Consider the following 18,005-nt stretch of genomic DNA (forward strand, 5'->3'; position numbering starts at 1 on the left):
AGGATCGTGTGCCCCCGGCCTAAGGCTATATTTACCAATTACCATCACATCAGTGGCTTTTGATGTTTTCTCTCTTTTATGTATTTTATACTGATTTTAATTCTTGTTGTAGTGTCTCTATGGTAAAGGAGGTTGAACCAACAGGAGGAACCAAGGGAAGTGGTCCAGGACTGACTGCGTGGCCGAAACATGGTTATTTTTCCTGTGTGTACACTGCTATCAATAAAAAAAAATTGTGGAAAGAAGATACCCAGTGCCTTGGGTTTTTGGAGTATGCACCCTAAGGCCACGTTCACACGTTCAGTATTTGATCAGTATTTGGTCAGTTTTTTACCTCAGTATTTGTAAGCCAAACCCAGGAGTGGGTGATAAATACAGAAATGGTGACATGTTTCTATTATACTCTTCTTCTGATTGTTCCACTCCTGGTTTTGGCTTACAAATACTGATGTAAAATACTGACCAAATACTGAATGTGTGAACGTGGCCTTAAAGTGGATGTAAGAGAACATCAGCAGATGACCGTGCTATTAATGAAAATAAATCTCTACACAAATACCAACACTGATATTACTATCATATGGTGATCATATAGTGGTAGACCCCAGTGCTGCAGAACATGTAAGAGATCACAGTACAGTTATAAATGATGAGTTACACCTGACGTTCTTTCTGATGTAGTTGTTTGCTTTACCCGTCTCTCCCATCTGGCCCATATGGGCACCAAAACTTCTCCAGCCAGGACTGTAGAGATTACAACAAACACACCTCTGACTTCTCACGTTTCCAGAATGGCCCCAACTATCCGCAACCTGCATAAACTCCTCATCCTTCTGTCACCTAATACTGAGCCGCTGCTGCTGTATGTGTATATCTGCACCTGCTTTCTGGTACAGTATCGGCTGCTCTTACTGCCCAACATAATAATGCCACCCCTGTGCCCCTTACATAGTAAAATTGCCTCCTAGAAAATATTAATGCCCTGTGCAAGTGTCCTAGAAAACAATGTCCACATTTTTCCCCCAGAATGTAATAATGCCCCATGTGTATCTTTGACGGCCACAGTACTTTGAGTAGCCCTAAAATAATAATGCTTAAGTCACAACTTAACATTTAAAGTGGTTTTCCACGACTAATTTAAGCACCTTTCATTTGTCCTATCTCTATTACCTGCCCTGCCCTCTAAGCTCATCTCTCTGTGGGTCATTTATCCTTGTGTTTTGATTCTAGCCCTGCTGCTTTCGATCTGGGGTCTGGAATAGGATGAACACTGGTGGGGGGCAGGGCTACATCTCGGTGATCTGATCTGATCTGATAGGTTGCTCCAGGTGGGCCCCTCTAAGCGCAGGGCCCAGGGCGACCACATCCTCTGTCTCACCCTCCCCCAGGTAGCTATGCTACTACTCCTCAGCCAATGTTAGATACCTGGAGAAGCACAGGAGACCCACCAGTGGACCTGGGAAAGGTGAGTATGATCTTTGTGGTTCTCCTTTTGAAGAAGTCAGAGTACTTCAAAACATGTAGAGACTAGGCCGCACTGCTCCTCACATGCTGTATATTGGATTTTACTCATTCTACACCTAGCAGCGCAGGAAACCCGCATCTTCTATTACATCAATTTTATGTGCAAATGATACATTTGATGATAATAATGTGTTACTTCCCTATAGACATATATCACTGTGCTTGTCAGAGCTCCACACAGCACAGTAATAATCTGCCTCATCCTCTATCTTAACCTCCTTAATGGTTAAATAACCGGTGTTTTTTGCGTTGTCTTTAGACCCAGAAAACCGGTCAGGGACTCCCGCTCCTTGGTGTTTGTTGCTGTCACTATAATACCACAGAAGATACCGAGGACGGTTCCCTTCCTTCTGCTGATACCAGTACACACTGTAGCCACTTATGCTGATTCCATTAGCTGTACAGGAGATTTTCACTGTACTCCCTGGGGACACGGATTCAGAGGGCGACTGTGTCAGTGTGATCTGAGCAGCACAATCTGAAATACAGGAACAAACATCAGAATACACAAAAAAGCAAGCTTCAGTCTTAAAGGAAAAGCTTTGTTGTTATCAGACCCCATCGTACATGTGCTAATATAGAGAAGCGTGATGAATACGGCACCCCAGGACATGTTGTGATCTCAGCTAGTAATCTCTTTTTAGCTTTTATGGTCCTGCATATCATTTATATATAGACACAAAGAATAATAACATGAATTAAATGTAAATGTGATATCACCTGATAGGATGCTGCACACTATGGAGAAGAGTAACTCCTCCCCAATAATAGTCATCAAACATGAATAACGTATTGGTAGACTTGTAATGAGAACTTTCATGGACCTGATGCAGATTCTAGAACATGTGGGAGAATGATATATTGTACATTAAAGGGATTGTCCAGATTTTTTTTTTTAACAAAAGTCTGCAGTCAATTGTATTAAACATGTATGTCTATTCGAAAAGTGGCTGGGTGTTTGCATAGTGCATACTTGCTATCATATGACCGCTCGATATTGCTGCCGGGCCTTGAGAATCCTCACAGTGCACAGTGACTGCGGAGTTTCATGGAAAACCTGAATAACCTCGTTATGGCTGCAATAATGGAATCTAATTTAAACTGTCTGCTAAATTATCTACTGACATTGCTTTACAGCTCCACTATTGCATCACAAGCAAAAAGTCAGGACATGTTAAGATTTATATACACTGCTCAAAACAGTTAAGGGAACCCTTAAACAACACAATGTAATGCGAAGTCAATCACACTTCTCTGAAATCAACCAGTCCAGTTATGAAGCAACACTGATTGTGAATAAATTTCTCCTGCAGGTTTTGCAAATGGAACAGACAACAGGAAGAAATGATAGGCAAGTAGAAAGACAAGCCCTATAAAGGAGTGCTTCTGCAGGGGGGTGACCACAGACCATTTCTCATCCTTTTTGGCTATTTTTTGGTCACTTTTGCATTTTGTCATTGCTCTCACCCCTAGAGGTACTGTACAGTGGCATGAGGTGGTGTTTACAAAGCACAGAAGTTACTCAGGCAGTGCAGCTCATCCAGGCTATTTTTTGGTCACTTTTGCATTTTGTCATTGCCCTCACCCTTAGAGGTACTACACTGGCATGAGGCCGTGTCTACAAAGCACAGAAGTTACTCAGGTAGTGCAGCTCATCCAGGATAGCACATCACTGTGAACTGTGGCATGAAGTGTAGCAGTGTCTGGCAGTGTCCACAGCGTGACGCAGATAACAGGAGACAGGCCAGTACACCAGGAGATGTGGAGGGGGCCATAGTAGGGCAACAACACAGCAGCAGGACCGCTACCTCCTTCCTTGTGCAAGGAGGAACAGGAAGAGCAGTGCCAGAGCCCTGCAAAATGACCTCCAGCAGGCCGCTAACATCCATGTGTCTGCTTAAACTGTCAGAAACAGAATCCAAGAGGGTGGTATGAGGATCTGACATCCACAAGTGGGTGTTGTGTAAGCCCAACACCATGCACTGGGATTGGCATTTGCCAGAGAACACCAAGATTGGCAGATTCGACATTGGCCACGTTTGCCCTTCATGGATGAGAGCAGGTTCACATTGAGCACATGTGACAGATGTAACAGAGTCTGGAGACACTGTGGAGAACATTCTTCATGACTAAGGGTGCTATGTCACCAGAAACGCGTAGATAGTGTTTTTAATTATATTGTGCTGTTGTTTTATCCTCTATTTTTTGATATGAAGTGAATAAAGTACCAAGACTTTGCTTTTTCACCACCTCGTCGAGCTGGATTTTTTTCTATTTAGAACATTCTGCTGCCTGCAACATCCTCCAGCATGACTGGTTTCAAAGATTAAATGTGGTCTTTCCTGAAGAAAAAGTAACTCTGTACTTTGAAATGCATGGAATAAACCACCACCTTATTCAACGTTTAGGCCGGGATCACACATGCGAGAAATACGGCCGAGTCTCGCATGGTAATACCCGGCACTGCCGCTATCACTCAGGAGCGGAGAGTGCGGCCGCATAGCAATACATGGAGCCGCACGCTCCGCTCCAGAGAGACGGCGGCAATGCCGGGTATTACCATGCGAGACTCGGCCGTATTTCTCGCATGTGTGATCCCGGCCTTACTAGCATATACGTCTCAATACTTTCAGCAGCGCGGAAATCGTCCACTAATCTCTTTGATCTTTGATGTCTGATGGTCACTTGCTGACCAATGGATCTGATGCAGCTGATGTCCTACATTATATGCCTTTTTAACAGATTGATCAGGTTAGTTTAATCTGAGCATTAAGCTTATTGTGTCTCTTGGATAAGAGCCTGTTTTGCTCTGATTTCTCCTACAGCTCTTTTGATAAGCATGACAGGTTTGGCAGTGGGTCAGTAATGGTGTTGGGAGGCATTTCCACAGTTTAAAAACTGTGGCTTTTATGGTGCAATGCAGCACAGGGTGAAATCCCTCGTGGTCTCCACAGTATAATCTAACAGGCTGTGGAACTGAAATTCACAAAGCTGGTCAATTTACACTGGGGCCGTTCCCAGAAGAATGTGTGCAGAAATCTCATCAACAATATTGATACAGTATTATGCATTTGATTTTCTATACAAAAATCTGCATTGAAATAATTTCTGTTTAACAGAAATATGTTGGGGGTGTATTAATATTTTTCAATTTTTTCGATTGTCTCTCATGAAAGAATCGCAGCACAGGTGCGGAGGAGACAGAGAAAGTAATTTTCCTTTCTCATCCATGGCCTGACTCGTCATATATTGGACTGCACTCGGATAACATCCGAGTGCAGTCTGATGTTTTACATGCACATTTTGGTGCCATCAGGTCCGTCCGGGCCCCTGCTACGCGTGTGACCAAACACTTTGCTGCCTGGCTCCTACTAGCCATTCTAAGTATCTTCCCACCCTGTGGTGCTAGAATGGATCGAGACCCTGGAAGTTGTTTGGTCCAGTCCAGATATCTTGAGAATATAACCGTGTGTGATCAGGAAGTATGACAAGTCCATATTCTCCTTATAAAATCATAGATGACTCAACAAAGCAGTTAGATCACATGGTACCTATTTTGCAAACAAGCATTTTGTTCTGAGCTTAGCTGTCTCAAGGTGTGAGATATGTCACTCCCAGCCTTTTGAGGCTTGGCCCCTGTGATGCAGTGACCTCTGTTACAGCTAGGGGGCACTGCATGTTCTCCTCAGAATGCGCACGGAGGCGTATTGAGACCATGGGAATGCATGGCAGTTGCAGGCATAACTGTGATGATGAGACAACGTCCGGCATTATTGTAAATGGTCGGTATGTGTAATGTAATGTGTAATGTTGTTCTGAGACCTGTAGTCCCACAAGTATTGTTGTGTATCTTTAAAGGGAGGCTTACAGGGTTAGTCGGAGGGCTGGGTGGTTCTGACTAACCACACACCTGCCACCTATGGGAGTGGATGTTGTTCTGAGACCTGTAGTCCCACAAGTATTGTTGTGTATCTTTAAAGGGAGGCTTACAGGGTTAGTCGGAGGGCTGGGCGGTTCTGACTAACCACACACCTGCCACTTATGGGAGTGGTTACTAGTATATAATGTGACCATGGTGTGGTCACATGAGAGAATGTATGGACCTGATTGGTCCCTGTGTAAGGTCCTGGAAGGCCTGTGTGTTGGACGGTCCCCAGATGGGGACAGACGTCCTGAAGAGCACATGGTGAGGCCTTGGATCTGGAGGCCTGTGTGTTGGATAGTCCCAGTTCGGGACGGGTGTCCTGAACGAACAGCACACACAGAGGCTGTGTTTGTAGAGTCAGTGATGGCACTGCGTTTGGTTGAGCTATCATCCGTCTGAGGATCTGGACTGTCGGGAGTGCACTGGTCACAGGGACGGTGATCCCAGTTCAGTAGCTTCCCCAGGAGAGAACACTGACAGCAGGTCAGCGTGTGGAGCAGGAGCTCCAGGAAGGTAAGCCAGAGTTCGGGGACTATGTGCACTGACGAGGGTCAGTTAATGAACTGTGCGGTCACCCATGGTAACTGGACGGAGTAAGGTCCAGCATGTTTAGAGACTACAACCTAATGTCGTGTGTTGGTGCCTATTGTATTCCATGGACATTATTGAATAAACCAAAATAGACTGTTTATGTGAAAAATCGTGCCTGTCTACATTTTTTCTTTGCCAAGAGAGTAATCCCCAACCCATTAGTGTTTGCGGCATTACATATGGTGCTAGACTGCGAGCAACGGTCCAGGAAGCACATGTGGAGGTGATTGCTGTGGCTCGGCGGGGTCACAAAGAATTTTTTTTTCAAGACAGCTTGCAGTGGATCAGCGGGTCCACAAATGTTACAAGTGTCTAGCTGTAACTCGTCGCGGTTACAAATAGTTGCTGTGGATCGGCGGGTCCACGAAGCCTGTGCTGCACAGCCTTGAAGAGAGTAGCTGCAGGTGCAGCAAGAGGTTGTGCAGCAGCAGGAGCTTCAGTTGCAACAGCAGCGGCTTGTGACCAACCCCCGGAGGTGCCGGCAGTTTGTAAGTGCAGCAGGAGCTGGTAAGTTGTCGTGAGGACATTGGTGGTCTAGATCGTGCAGACTCTTAAAAGGCGAGTGCTGGCCCAAAGAGACTTTCTGTGTACTGTGCGAACTGGGATCTGAGAGTACCGTGTGAAGTCCACGGGGTATACCCCAGTAAAGGGGTGGTGTCCCTACAATGGGTGGTCCAAGGCAGCAAAAGAAAAAATGGAACCCGTAGAAGCGCCTGTGTGCGTGAAACGGCCGTCGTCCGTCATCCTCTACACCCCTCCCTGCTAAGTTTGTCCATGTTCGAATAAAGGATCAGAATTATCAGACTGGTGAGTGCGTTCCATTTTTTCTTTTGCTGCCTTGGAGATTTCATGTTTGAACTTTCACTGGATACTGCACCAGACCGTCTGTCATACAGGGTCCATTACGTCACTGCAGCACTGTTTGGCAATTGGACATGGTGGTCTAGGTAACGCAGCTGTGCGGAGGTGCCACTCCTGTACACTGACCTACAATGGGTGGTGTCCCTAAAATTGGGTGGTGACCCAGATGGGGATGGTTGCCCAAAAAGGAGTGGAGTCCCAAAATGGGCGGTGACCCTAAAGAAGTGGAGTCCCAAAAGGAGGCAATGACCCAAGTGGGGATGGTTGCCACAAAAGGGGTGGAGTCCCAGAAAGGGGCGGTAACCCAAAAAGGGATGATTGCCAAAAAGGGAGTGGAGTCCCAAAAGGGGGCGGTGACCCAAAAGGGGTGGAGTCCCAAAAGGGGCGGTATCCAAAAAGGGAGTAGTTGCCCAGAAGGAGGCGGAGTTCCGGGGAGTGGTAGGTACCCGGTCTCGAGACCCCTGGTGTGTGACAAATGTTTAACCCCACAGGATTGAACAGAGGGGTGGGATATGTAATGCAGTGACCTCTGTTACAGCTATGGGGCACTGCATCTTCTCCTCAGAATGTGCACGGAGGCGTATTGAGGCCATGGGAATGCATGGCAGTCGCAGGCATAACTGTGATGATGAGACAACGTCCGGCATTATTGTAAATGGCCGGTATGTGTCGCAGAGGAGAATCATGGTGTGGTCACATGTTAGAGAATGTATGGACCTGATTGGTCCGTGTGTAAGGTCCTGGAAGGCCTGTGTGTTGGACGATCTGAAGAGCACATGGTGAGGCCTTGGATCTGGAGGCATGTTTGTTGGATGGTCCCAGGTGGGGACGGACGTCCTGAGCAGCACACACAGAGGCCGTGTTTGCAGAGTCAGTGATGGCACTGTGTTTGGTTGAGCTATCATCCGTCTGAGGATCTGGACTGTCGAGAGTGCACTGGTCACAGGGATGGTGATCCCAGTTTGGCAGCTTCCCCAGGTGAGAGCACTGACAGGAGTTCAGCGTGTGGAGCAGGAGCTCCAGGAAGGTAACCCAGAGTTTGGGGATTGTGTGCACTGATGAGCGTCAGTTAATGAACTGTGCGGTCACCCATGGTAACTGGAACTGGACGGAGTATGGTCCAGCATGTTTAGAGACTGAAACCTAATGTCATGTGTTGGTGCCTGTTGTGTTCCATGGACATTAATGAATAAACCAAAATAGACTATTTATGTGAAAAACCATGCCTGTCTACTTTTATCCTGTTGCTAAATGAGTAATCCCCAACCCGCTAGTGTTTGCGGCATTACACCCCCTACTGAGCTAGGTGTCCTGTTACAGCTGCACATCGGAAGGAGGTTTTATAATCCCATGCCAAATAGGATACAAATGATTGACATGAAATTATATCTCCAATATTGCTTCACAGTTTCCATTTGGCTTTAGGGGGAGTGGAAGGTTTCTGCAGGAATTTAACCCTGTTGTGTTCTGCAGAGATTAGGTTCCCTGGCCTATCTTGTGCCAGCAAGGTCTATATTAAGCAGCTCCTCTCACTACTCCCTGCCCATATGTTGCTTTCTATCCTGCTAGCACCTTTTTTTTGCATGACTTTATATTCTGTCTCCTGTTATTGACCATGCACATTTTCCTGTTCTGTTTGACTTCCACATCCCTGACTCTTTGTACTGTGAATCCGTGCTGCCTGCCCTGACCTCGGACTGTCTATGTCTCTTTCTTTCCCTCTGGTATCTTGTACCCATGCCTCTGACCATCCAGTCAGCTGCTGCAGTCCCGGGGACTGCCCTTGGGTAGGCAGCCCAGCCTATCCTCACGATCAGAGGCATTAGAGAAGACTCGGTAGACCCTTAGTCACTCCCCTCCAGGGTAAGCCCAGCCTGTGGAGCAGTAGTTCCACATCCACCAGTGTTACATCTTGTTTGGGCCGTGGACTCCGCTGACAAATTGTTGCATCTTTTTCGGGCCATGGACTCCACTGACAAATTGTGACCCAGGGATCCTAAGTCTAGTGTACAAATATTGTAAGAGGAAGTCTGCTCTCAGCATGATTGTGAGGATCAGCTGATGCAGGCCATCATTGTGGTGGTAAACCAGCTGTAGGGTCTGTTTGCCGCAATGTCTGCATCAACTTCTGCTTCTACCAACCTCTGGACAGTCAGCCTCTCCAATGGAACCACCTAATGCTTCAGTTTCTGGTGTAACTGCTAAGCTCCAACTTCTACTTCTGTCCCGCTATGATCGAGATCCCAAGTAGAGCCGCGGTTTCATCAATCAGTGTCAGATCCATTTCACACTCCACACTGTCTGCTGTCTGGACAATCCCTGCCTAGGTAAACCCCATTTGGAAACATGAAGCACCAGAGACCTGAGATATCGGGAGGTTCCTGGAGATGTTCCAAGCGGTATTCGAGGTTCCAGATGCCACCTCCTCCACTGCTTCATTCTTGTTGTCATTAAGGCAGAGAATGGATACCATGCTTCTGTATTGTGGCGGCAGATTGAAGAGATGCTAGTGGAAACCTTCTGTTAGGGCTTGTCTGGTCGTGTCAACGATGAGTTGGCTGTCAAAGAACTACTATCCTCGCTGGATGCCTTCATATACCTGGCCACTAAAATAGATCTCTGCTTCCATTAGCAATCTCAGGTACAAGCTTCAGTGTCTCCTTGAGCCAGAAGACAACCCAGACTGACTCCAAACTTTCAGTTCCCTTTGCTTTTGCAAATCACACCACCAGCCACTGAGCCAATGAAGGTTGAGCAGGCCAAACTTTCTACACAGGGACAACAGAGGAGGCACAAAGAGAATGTTTCTATTTACTTTGGAGGAAATGGTCATTTTGTTTGCCAGTGCTCTTTGAGACCAGGAAACTCCAGCGCCTAGGGTTGGCTGGAGAAACGACCCTAGGTGAGAGTAATTGTTCTACAAAGCTACTGACACAAGTTCCTTTGAGCTGGCGGAAGAGGTCCCTCTCCACTGCAGCCCATCTGGATTCTGGCTCCGCGGGCAATTTCATTCATCTGGAACTGGTCTGTCGACTTATTCTCCCTACAAAACAGCTGGATTATCCCCTCACTGTTGCGTCCATTGATGGACAAATCTTGGCAGAATCTGTTCAATTCATCACACAGCCAGGCACGCTACGTACTGGAGTCCTGCATACTGAAAGGGCTTCCTTTATGTGCTACCCAGATCTATAAATTCTGTTCTCCTGGGCCTTCCATGGCTGTGTTTACATGAGTCAGTTATTGGCTGGTCCTCCAGTCAAAAAGGCTGAGTTTCTGCCACCCGACAGACCTCATGGCTGTCCCATCAATTTTCTTCCTGGCACTTCACTCCCCTGGGGCGAGTGTATCTCCTATTTCTACATGAGACTCAAGCCATGTCTCAATACATGCAAAAGATTTTACCTGTGAAGGTCACTACGAGTATCTCATCATGCCCATTGGGCTGTGTTATGCAGCCACTGTGTTTCAGGACTTCATTACTGATATCTTTTGGGAACTCATCTATGTTTCCTTCGTTGTATATGTGAACAATATCCTGATATTTTTCACTTATCTACCTTCCCACAGAAAACACATCCAAGTTCTGCAATGCCTCTGAAAGAATACTTTGCTTACCAAATTGTCCAAATGTGTCTTTGAACAAACCTTCTTGTCTTTCCCCAGCTACAATGTTTCCAACCAAGGTCTTGAAATGGATCCAGAGAAGATTTCTGCTGTTCTTTCCTGGCCTCGTCCTCAAAGTCTACGTGCCATCCAGCGCTTCTTGGATTTAGCCAACTTCTGCAATTTATCCCACACTTCTCGTTCATTATGGCTCCTATCTCCAGCTTAACCAAGAATGTGGGCAATACCAGAGACTGGTCTGAGTCAGCCTTGAGGGCTTTCCAGCGTTTGAAAGGAGCCTTCGCAAGTGAGAATGGTGACATCTACTGGAGGGTTCCATCTCTCCAGTAAATATATATATGGACCATAAAAATCTGACCTTCCTGGAGTCCACCCAGTGGTTGAATCCTCGTTAAGCCAGGTGGGTACTGAAGGCATGAGGGACCTGACGGTTCCCTTTAAGCCCCTCTTCCTGTCCCCCTTTATTTAATAATGTGCCCCAACTTGGCTCCCTATGTCCCTTGGCCCTGACTGTGCTGCGTAAGTCTTTCTTTTGGCCCTGGTCCCTTGACCCTGGCTTTGCCAACTCAGTCTCTTGGCCCTGGCTGTGCCCCCTATGTCCTTTGACCTGGCCCCAGCATCATGACACATTCACAGTGACAGAAGAAAAAAAAAAGATTTCTCTTACCTGTCTACGCTCTCTTCTTATAGATCCGGCGTGGTCATGTTAAAATGGTCGTCATCCTAGCAGACGTACACATGTCAGCCGCCGGCCTTTGTAAGGACAGCGACCTATTGCTATTAGGCAATACATTTCAACTGAATGTGTGACCTGCTCGGGTGCCTACCAATGCCCTGGGGCCTACTGGAGAATTCTCTGGTGTTCCAGTGGGCCAGTCCAACCCTGTAAGCGACTATCGGATCCCCGTGCTATGCTGCTACCGGTGCCTAATATTCTGCCAGTTTTGTCTCTATGTTAGTTTGTAGTGTACCATTACTGCTGCCTTTTTTACTTAGGACATTTCAGAGTCACAAAACATTTTGCACTAGAAATGTAACAAAGCTGTTTGACATGTTGAAAAATGTTTGCGAAACTTGTTGAACCAAAATGTTGAGAATTTTTGCTTTTTTATGCAAGCTCTGCCAATTTTATTTAAATTGCTTAGCGCTTAGCGGGCAGTGTGTGGCTGAGTGCACAGATTCATTAAAATTCATAATTATGGCAGAAAAGTACTCCAGCCAATGACTGAACATATGACGCTTACTGAATTTAGAGTGTCTTACTCCAGCTCACTTTGGATCAAGACTGGAATACAAAACACACCAATACTACTGAACTACTGAATCTGCCCCTAAATTCAAATTTTCTCTTTGTTTACATAATATTCGACGCAATAAAAATCAGTGATCCAAAGCTGATAACTGCCCTTTAGTCTAGAACAATTATGAACAGTTTATTAATATAGTATTGTCTTGATGAAACCGACATCCCACAAAACCACTGTTTGAATATACTGTTTGAATTACGCTTTAATGGGAATCTGTTGCCACCTAATCCGAGAGAAGTATAATGTAGAGACAGAAACCCTGATTTCAGAGATGTATCACTGATTAGGCTTGTTTTATTAGTAGGAGAGGATCACTAGAGGACTAGTAAACCTGCTGCCATGTAGTCCATCATGTTCATGACCTCACCCAAAGCACTGATTGGCAGCTATATGGGTATACTGTCCAAGGGCAGAAAGCTGACAATCAGTAGTGTGGATGTAGTTATACAGGGCTCAGTATTCAGAAAACTGGTAGATCTGCAGCAAATAAAACAGTGATTTTATCAAATCACCCCCTACATTATGCTGCTCTCAAATGTGTAGCAAAAACTTGGTGACAGATTCCCTTTAATATAATTGGGGGCATAAGTTGACATATTGTATACAGGGTTTAAGCAAATGTGGCCATAGGCAAAAATTAAAAGTGGTTCCCCAAATGCTAACACATTGAACCATTACCCATAAACACTTAAGGTGCATTTACACAAGATGATTTCAGACCGCTATGTGAGCACCAATTGATTATGTTCAGCACTATGAGAAACACTCAATGAGTTCGCCACAGTTCACCGTGCTGAACTCACTGAGCAGAACTGCTGTGAAGTCAGTAAGGTTGAACTGTTGTGAACTCACTGACTGTTTCTCACAGTGCTAAGGTCACAGAAAGTTCAGGCGCTCGGTTGGGAATGCAGCATCAGTGACCCACGGTAACATAGATGATGGTCCCCGCTGGTCACTGATGCTGCGCTCGCAGCAGCTCATTTCTCAGTAGTTCTCAGCCTGGACAGTCGCATCTTGGCAACTTGAAAACTGTTTATCCCCAGACATGGATTATGGTGTGGGACAGAACGACGGACAGGTAAGGGATATTGTTGTTTTTTATTTTGCTTTATTACTGGAGATGAGGGCTTCAATGGAATGGGCAAAAGTGAGTATAACTGTGTTTGCTGTTTTTAAATAAAAAAGGAAAAGTGTGTTTTAGTTCAAATAAAGGACTTTATACTTGCTGTGCTTGTATTTTCTATACAACTATATTATAAGTAGTGGATAGGTGTCTTATAGATGCCTATTACTAAGCCTTAGGCTTGATGTCACCAGACAATACAAAGGTGACATCAACCCGACAAATATGAACCCCACTTGTCACTGCCACAGAGAAAATGGGAAGAGCAGGGCAAAGTGCCAGAATTGGTGCATCTAATAGATGCGCCTTTTCTGGGTGGCTGCAGGCTGCTATTTTTAGGCTGGGGGGCAATATTTATGGCTCCTTACCAGCCTGAGAATACCAGCCCCCAACTGTCTGCTTTAGCTTGGCTGGTTGTCAAAAATGGGGGGGGCAACCCCACGCCATTTTTTAAATATTAAAAAAATACGACTTGGAGACTCCGCTATTCTTGATAACAAGCCTTGCTAAAGCTGAAAGCTGAGGATTGCAGCCCACAGATGTCAGTTTTGCCTGGCTGGTCATCAAAAATATAGGGGAACCCCACTTAATTTTTATTTATATATAGCGCAGGCAGCGGCTGATGAATACACCCATCAGCCTCCACCTTCTCTCACTGTTATTAGTGGCAACAGGTGTAGACCAATGGGGAGTAGTAGTCCCATTAGCCGCCTGCTCTCGCTGTTATCAGTTGAATACAACTTTCAACATTCTCCCGTGCTAGTGCTGATTGCAGCGAGAGCAGGGGAGAATGATTCAAGCTGTCTTCAGCATCCGGCATTCAGAAAAAGTGCAAACTGCCCCGCTGATTCCCAGGCGCCAGTACATGTGATACTGATGCAGCACATGGTAACTACATTATACATTATATATTATATATTAAATACACATACACACGTACATGGATATCTCCGGTATTGGTTTTTCCAGTACCGGAAATATCAGGATGTGTGAAAGAGCCCTAATACTGGCCCAGAGGATATGGCAATAAAATGAGCTGAATGATGGATTTTGATTGCTTTTTGTTTCCAGCCCAAAAAAATTGGTCACATTTTTAACTAACTTTACATCACCTGTTGCTTGTCTTACTTTTAGACCAATATTTGGGTCCAACATTTTATTTTAGTTAAGCTTCTCCCCACAATAGTTTTCCTTCTTGAGTCAGGTGCTGTCAGTGTTTTAAATACATAATAAATTGGTCTAAAACTAGATGTGATGTGTAGTTGTGGCAAATTCACTATTGTAAACCAGCCCCATTCTCCCTAGATATTACTTTACAATGACAATCAGTGCTGTTGAGTCTGAAATAGAGTTTACTCTAATAGATACTTCAGTATGTTTGTGTTTTCACCTGTTATATTACCGAACAGAATAAGCTTCATTTCCTATTCTTCCGATCATTGCCTTACCAGAGGTGTCAGATGTGTACTAAGAAACTTTCTATGTTTCCTTGGCAAATACATGACATCTATTAAAGGGGTTTTTCCCTTTACATTACATTTCTCCCCTGGCTGCAAATGATTATAAAAATCAAACCGGCTGTACTCACCTTCCCCTGGTCCATCAGCGAGTCTCTCTCGCTGTCCTCGGTGATTGGCGTTGGCTGGGGTGCAGACATCACCTGGACAACATGGCAGCCAATCAGTGAGTTCAGCGACTGTAGTGTTGCTCAGCTTCTGTAGACGAAATGACCCATTCAGAGCTCACTGATTGGATGCTGCACCATCGACGTGATGAAAGTGCCTCAGCTCAGGGGGGCAAAACTTCTGAAAGAGCCCCTAACCAGGTAACCCTGATTGCAATTATGATGGCGCACCCTAATGGTATGTGCACACAATCAGTAATTGCTGCCGGTTTGATGCTGCGTACTTAAACAGCGTCAAATCCGTAGCGGCCAGATGTTACTGCATAGTGGATAGGATTTCAAGAAATCCCATGTCCACTATGAGTCCACAGATGCCTGCGGATCACCCGCAGAGACAGACATGCGATGCGTCTCTCAAGAGAAACTTCATCCATATAATTAATTGGACATGGTGAATCCGCACGGTTCAGTGATCACATGCAGATTTATCTGCATTCAAAAGACGGCAGCACTTTGGAAGCAGCGAACATGCGCTATGTCCAAAGGGCTGCTAGTTCAGGATCGTGTGCCCCCGGCCTAAGGCTGTATTTACCAATTTTAAAATGCGCGCGTGTCCTGCCTCCCATGACGTCACGGCTTGTGATTGGTCGCGTCGCCCATGTGACCGCGACGCGACCAATCACAAGCCAGAACGTAATTTTAAAAATCCTGAAGGACCTGAAATTACGTCACGGCTTGCTGTGATTGGTCGCATCGCGGCCACATGGGCGACGCGACCAATCACAAGCCGGGACGTCACGGGAGGCAGGACACGCGCGCATTTTAAAATGCGCGCGGCGCGCATTTTAAAATGCGCGCGTGTCCTGCCTCCCATGACGTCACGGCTTGTGATTGGTCGCGTCGCCCATGTGACCGCGACGCGACCAATCACAAGCCAGAACGTAATTTTAAAAATCCTGAAGGACCTGAAATTACGTCATGGCTTGCTGTGATTGGTCGCGTCGCGGCCACATGGGCGGCACGCGACCAATCACAAGCCGGGACTTCACGGAAGGAAGTAAACGCGCAAATTTTAAGCAAAGAACGCTCCCGGTTCCCTCCGTGAGGTCCAGGCTGCGTCGGAGAGGTGAGTATAGCAATATTTTTTATTTTAATTCTTTCTTTTACACATTATTACATTAATGTTGTTTCGATACCGATACCCGATACCACAAAAGTATCGGATCTCGGTATCGGAATTCCGATACCCGCAAGTATCGGCCGATACCCGATACTTGCGGTATCGGAATGCTCAACACTACTCCTGATCCCTGTGAGTGTGTACTGAGTGTGGCAGGGGCTTCCTGAGTCAGCCCCTGGCAGAAGATAATAGTCCATCTGCAGTCCCAGAGAGAGCTCCAATCAAGATTCGGGTGGAGGCACTGCACCCTGGAGAGGTGAGACCCCCATAACACCCAGTGTACCTTGGTAGCCCTAAAGGGGTGTTACAGTTAGATACCTGGAGCAGCAGAGGAGACCCACCAGTGGACCCGGGAAAGGTGAGTATGATCTTTGTGGTTCTCCTTTTGAAGAAGTCAGAGTACTTCAAAACGTGTAGAGACTAGGCCGCACTGCTCCTCACATGCTGTATATTGGATTTTACTCATTCTACACCTAGCAGCGCAGGAAACCCGCATCTTCTATTACATCAATTTTATGTGCAAATGATACATTTGATGATAATAATGTGTTACTTCCTTATAGACATGTATCACTGTGCTTGCTAGAGCTCCACACAGCACAGTAATAATCTGCCTCATCCTCTATCTTAACCTCCTTAATGGTTAAATAACCGGTGTTTTTTGCGTTGTCTTTAGATCCAGAAAACCGGTCAGGGACTCCCGCTCCTTGGTGTTTGTCGCTGTCACTATAATACCTCAGAAGATACCAAGGACGGTTCCCTTCCTTCTGCTGATACCAGTACACATTGTAGCCACTTATGCTGATTCCATTAGCTGTACAGGAGATTTTCACTGTACTCCCTGGGGACACGGATTCAGAGGGCGACTGTGTCAGTGTGATCTGAGCAGCACAATCTGAAATACAGGAACAAACATCAGAATACACAAAAAATTAAGTTTCAGTCATAAGGGAAAAGCTTTGTTGTTATCAGACCCCATCGTACATGTGCTAATATAGAGAAGCGTGATGAATACGGCAGCCCAGGACATGTTGTGATCTCAGCTAGTAATCTCTTTTTAGCTTTTATAGTCCTGCATATCATTTATATATAGACACAAAGAATAATAACATGAATTAAATGTAAATGTGATATCACCTGATAGGATGCTGCACACTATGGAGAAGAGTAACTCCACCCCAATAATAGTCATCAAGCTTGAATAACGTATTGGTAGACTTGTAATGAGAACTTTCATGGAACTGATGCAGATTCTAGAACATGTGGGAGAATGATATATTGTACATTAAAAGGATTGTCCGGGTTTTTTTTTTATTTTTTTAACAAAAGTCTGCAGTCAATTGTATTAAACATGTATGTCTATTCGAAAAGTGGCTGGGTGTTTGCATAGTGCATACTTGCTATCATATGACCGCTCGATAGGGCTGCCGGGCCTTGAGAATCCTCACAGTGCACAGTGACTGCGGAGTTTCATGGAAAACCTGAATAACCTCGTTATGGCTGCAATAATGGAATCTAATTTAAACTGTCTGCTAAATTATCTACTGACATTGCTTTACAGCTCCACTATTGCATCACAAGTAAAAAGTCAGGACATGTTAAGATTTATATACACTGCTCAAAACAGTTAAGGGAACCCTTAAACAACACAATGTAACTCCAAGTCAATCACACTTCTCTCAAATCAACCTGTCCAGTTATGAAGCAACACTGATTGTGAATAAATTTCTCCTGCAGGTTTTGCAAATGGAACAGACAACGGGAAGAAATGATAGGCAAGTAGAAGGACAAGCCCTATAAAGGAGTGCTTCTGCAGGGGGGGGGGGGGGTGACCACAGACCATTTCTTATCCTTTTTGGCTATTTTTTTGTTTTTTTTGCATTTTGTCATTGCTCTCACCCCTAGAGGTACTGTACAGTGGCATGAGGTGGTGTTTACAAAGCACAGAAGTTACTCAGGCAATGCAGCTCAGCCAGGCTATTTTTTGGTCACTTTTACATTTTGTCATTGCTCTCACCCCTAGAGGTACTGTACAGTGGCATGAGGTGGTGTTTACAAAGCACAGAAGTTACTCAGGTAGTGCAGCTCATCCAGGATTGCACATCACTGTGAACTGTGGCATGAAGTGTAGCAGTGTCTGACAGTGTCCACAGCGTGAAGCAGATACCAGGAGACAGGCCAGTACACCAGGAGATGTGGAGGGGGCCATAGTAGGACAACAACACAGCAGCAGGACTGCTACC

General features: G+C 45.5%; 1 protein-coding gene and 1 gene segment (V, D, J or C); both read right to left on the reverse strand.

Moving 5' to 3' along the window:
- Positions 1-17,186, reverse strand: part of LOC143814424 (immunoglobulin lambda variable 5-37-like) — a 108,381-nt gene extending 91,195 nt beyond the window's left edge. The window contains 2 exon segments of the V gene segment in view: positions 16,342-16,657; positions 16,747-17,186. Coding sequence covers positions 16,342-16,657; positions 16,747-16,792 — 362 coding nt within the window.
- The window catches only part of LOC143814408 (immunoglobulin lambda-1 light chain-like), a 944,139-nt gene that overhangs the window by 96,985 nt on the left and 829,149 nt on the right, over positions 1-18,005 (reverse strand). The window lies entirely within an intron of this gene.

This window comes from Ranitomeya variabilis, chromosome 1 (assembly GCF_051348905.1).
Source record: "Ranitomeya variabilis isolate aRanVar5 chromosome 1, aRanVar5.hap1, whole genome shotgun sequence".
Lineage (NCBI taxonomy): Eukaryota > Metazoa > Chordata > Amphibia > Anura > Dendrobatidae > Ranitomeya > Ranitomeya variabilis.